This window comes from Phaseolus vulgaris, chromosome 3 (genome assembly GCF_000499845.2).
Source record: "Phaseolus vulgaris cultivar G19833 chromosome 3, P. vulgaris v2.0, whole genome shotgun sequence".
In the NCBI taxonomy this organism is placed as follows: Eukaryota; Viridiplantae; Streptophyta; class Magnoliopsida; order Fabales; family Fabaceae; genus Phaseolus; species Phaseolus vulgaris.
Window position 1 is genome coordinate 26,092,894 of NC_023757.2, and position 4,115 is coordinate 26,097,008.

A 4,115-nucleotide genomic window follows, 5' to 3' on the forward strand; every position below is an offset into this window, starting at 1 on the left:
AGCGGAGCAAGAGCACTTGTAGGCGGATCTCGCAACTTCTCAGGCAAGAAACGATGAGCTCCACCGTGCCAACGAGGAGTGACGCCGTGGATGGCACGATGTAGATGAGCCTTAGACTGCCTCCCCAACTAGAGAGTTCACAACACCATTCTCATAGGCGATCCTGGAGACAACGATCCCCAACACGTTCACGGGGCCCAAGGTAACCTTCACAGGGATGGAGGATCCTGAGGTGCACCGCACTGTGTTCCACACGCAGATGATGTTGGTTGGCGGTTCTGATGCCGTAAGGTGCAAGCTCTTTATGAGAACTTTGACTGGGATGGCTATGGATTGGTTCATCAGCCTCCCAAAGGGTCACATCATGTCTTTCGCACAGCTCTCACGGCTATTTAGATAACAGTATTTAGCCAACAGGGCCCCAGCCCCAGTTTCGTATGACCTTTTCAACATAAAGCAATACCAAGGGGAAACTCTGAAAGAGTACATAAGCCGCTTTGGGGCACAGGTGGTGAAGGTGGGTACCACAGACGAGCCCATGATCGTGTACGCATTTAGGAAGGGGGTGTGTCCTGGATCTTTTAGTAAATCGCTTAACCGCAGTTGCCCCAAGACCTTTGCTGAAGTAAGGCGTCGAGTGGTAGAACACATTGCCTCAGAAGGCGAGGTGTACGAAAAGTGCACGACTGCTGCACCTGCACGACCAAGAGCGCAGATACGCACACAACCTGCTAGGGTCCACGAAGCTGCCACAGAGAGAAGGAACCCAGACAGAAAACGCACCGACGAGACAAGGAGGACTCAGCCTAGGGGTCGGGCAGAAGGAAGGAGAGAGGGGAATAGACTACTAAGGCACAACTTTGTGGTAGAACTCAAAGACCTCATCATTGTGCCCAACATAGCTGACAAGTTGAGGCCCTCAGTGAAGTCCGACAAGATACTGAGACCTCACAAGGAATCATGGTCCGAATGTCACGACCCGGCAACGCCAGAGGAAGGTCAAGCGCACGAAGTCCCAACTCATCAAGAAGTGCACACCATCTCTAGCGGTTTTTCCGGGGGAGGACCCACTGCCTCTCAACGAAAGAAATACTTAAGGTCAGTAAATTTGGTTGCAGAAGAATTTTCGGACGACCCGTGGGAGTCAGACCTCATTTTCACAAGAACTGACCTGCGGGATGTCGTCCCACATGACAATGACCCGATGGTCATTTCGGTAGTCACCGCGGGAAGAAAGGTACATAAGGTCCTCGTCGACCAAGGCAATTCTGCAGACGTCATGTTTTGGTCGACCCTTAACAAGCTACAATTGTCCCCTGATCTTTTGAGACCCTATACGGGGTGCTTATATGGATTTGCAGATAACCCAGTAGAGGTGCGTGGCTACTTGGAGCTGAGGACAATGTTCACTGATGGGGTGGCATCACGCACCGAGGGCATTCGATACTTGGTGGTTAACGCCAACTCACCTTACAACATTCTGTTAGGCAGACCCGCCTTGAACAGACTAAGGGCGGTGTCCTCCACACGCCACATGAAGATGAAGTTACCAGACCTTAGCGGCAACGTGATAGTCATCAAGTCAGACCAAGAAGAAGCCCGAAAATGCTATGAGAATAGTTTAAAAACAAAGAGAGGCATAGTCATGGTGATTGAGCGACCACCTGTCTCATATTCACCTACAGAATCAAAGTCGTAGGGAGAGGCGACGCTCGCGGAGTCCACGCCAGTCAAAGCCGCTTTAGGAGCGACGCCTATAGAAGACGCACATACGGAAGGAAAGAATGGCGAGGCCTCGCCAATGGAAGGAGTACACGGAAAGGCCCCGACTGCAGATGAAGTACCAAGGATTTTATGGGCTTACCACACCACGCCTCAATCCTCCACCATGGAGACGCCCTTCGGCTTAGTATATGGATCGGACGCCACGACCCCAGTGGAGATCTGCGAGAGCTCGCCCCGTTCCCTGGGGTTCATGGAGTCCAACAACTAAAGGAGGGTGAACCTGGACCTAACAGATGGAGCTAGAGAAGAAGCGCAAAATCAAGGTTGAAGCTGCGAAAAGAAGAGTGGAACGCCAGCACAAGCTCTAAGGTGAAGCCGCGACAATTCTAGGTTGGTAAGTCGGTCATAAGAAAGGCTCACCCTTACGAGTTGGAAAACAAGTTGTCTCCAAAGGGAACGGTTCATATAAGTTAGAGACTCTAGAAGGAGGCCCCATCTCACGTAGCTGGAATGCGGCGAATTTAAAGTTTTATTTCAGTTGATGTTATTTCAGTTGATGTTATTCCAGTTGAAGTTTGTAAAGGGGACACTCTTTTTCCCTCCTGGGGTTTTTTTAATGAGGTCACCCGAATAAAGAAAAGAGAAGTTTAAAATGTTTTTGCTCTAGTTTTTCCCTTATTCGAATGTAAGATCAAAGGTTAAAGAAACAAAGACGAAAACTTGAAGCGCCACCAAGATGAGGCGTCGCCAAGATAAGTCGTCGCCTAGAGGAGGCATCGCCAAAACAAGTTGTCGCCAAGATAGGGTGTTGTTCCCGCCGGTTGACTGGGATCGTCTTTGCGCGTGGCTTGTCCTTGCGAGCTAGGGCACCTTCGTTTTGCTCCGTCTCTGAGTACCTGAAAAGAAGTGAACAAAGGGGCGCCCTCGCGGCCGTTTGCAGTCCAACGATCAAGTCAGCTAGCGAGAAACATCAATGGTGACACACCCTTTGGAGGTGGTCAAAAATAACTGTACTGAATCACTAAAATTGGGTGTCCCTAATTGCCTTGTGCACACAGTGGGTGCGCAGCGAAAACAACTAGGGTTTGTGCTCTGTGTAACTATGAGAATTAGGTCAAAAACTCTCCCTTTTCAAACGAGCCAAAGCCCCTTTTTATATACCTTCTGCATTTAAAGCACGTTGAAGCGCATTGAAGGCGTATAAAAATGTGTCTTGAAACATTTGATACGTAAACTAAATTAACGCGTACCTTGGAAAACTTTCACTGAAACCTTTAATGAGCACGTGTGCATTGTCACGTGCCCTTCTGACTTGATCGTTATTCTGCGCAAAGGGTCCCATAGCGCCGCAACCCAACTTAGGGTTAATCCATTGTGTGGGCCCTCCTTCCTTTGAAGTGTTTTTGGTGCGTGGGTTGACTTTCTGGGTGCCAACTCATGCGTCCCAATCACTAGTCACTTGCCCTGGGGGTGTCTCTACCTTTCTCTCGTACCACGCACGTGGTTCTCCCCTGGTCATGACCCTCTCATGGGTCGTATCTGTACCAAGGTCTCCCAGCAGTGGCGTGGATACTTCACGAGTCAGGATATCCCCTACTGGTGCTAGAACTTATGGCCTTGAAGCCACCTTTCTCTTCTCCTTGCTACTGTTCTAGACTGTTGAGGCCCGAAGCCTCCTTGCAACGTCTTAACTTGGCGACGCCCCTCTTTGGACGATGCCTCTCTTGGGCGATGTCTTGGCTTGGCGATGCCTATCTTGGGCGATGCCTCTCTTGGGCGATGCCAGACCACCTGATCTTCCATTATCTAACACGTTGGTGACACACAAAGCGGCGACAACCGATTATGTATGCTGCAGAACGCCACTTCCATAAATGGCGACTATGTACACCGTAGAACGTCACTTCTATAAACGGCGACTATGTACACCGCAGAACGCCACTTTTATAAACGACGACTGTGTTGACTTCTTGACCACCCACCTTTCTCTTGTCCACGTCATCACACCCGATGACCTGATCGGTATAGGTGTCGCCAAGATGAGGCGCTGGCAAGATAACGCGTCGCCAATATAAGGCGTCGTCAAGATAAGGTGTGGCCAAGAGGAGGCGTCGCTAAGATAGCGATGCCGGGATAAGGTGTTACTAGAACAAGGCGTTGCCAGTACAGGGCGTCACCGCCAGGTACTCAAGCAAAAGTCAAGTTCAGAGCAAGATAATATGTTTGTCTAGTATAAGTTAAAATCCGGGAGCCTAGTCCTTGATCAGGGGTAAAGGGATTCCTTCGGGACGCCCCCTCCTCAAGTATGAACAACTAGCCCCGGTGCCGGATATTAGTATAAGCTAAAATCCGGGAGCCTAGTCCTTGATCAGGGGTTAAGGGATTCCTTC

The 4,115-nt window shown here is 50.0% G+C and overlaps 1 protein-coding gene across 1 annotated transcript; it reads left to right on the forward strand.

The window, feature by feature from the left end:
* The first annotated feature begins 217 nt into the window (after nt 1-217).
* Nucleotides 218-1,699, forward strand: LOC137839446 (uncharacterized). Its single transcript, XM_068648561.1, has 2 exons — nt 218-336; nt 418-1,699. The coding sequence occupies exons 1-2, from the start codon at nt 218-220 to the stop codon at nt 1,697-1,699; spliced, it is 1,401 nt and encodes a 466-aa protein (XP_068504662.1).
* The last annotated feature ends 2,416 nt before the right edge of the window (nt 1,700-4,115 follow it).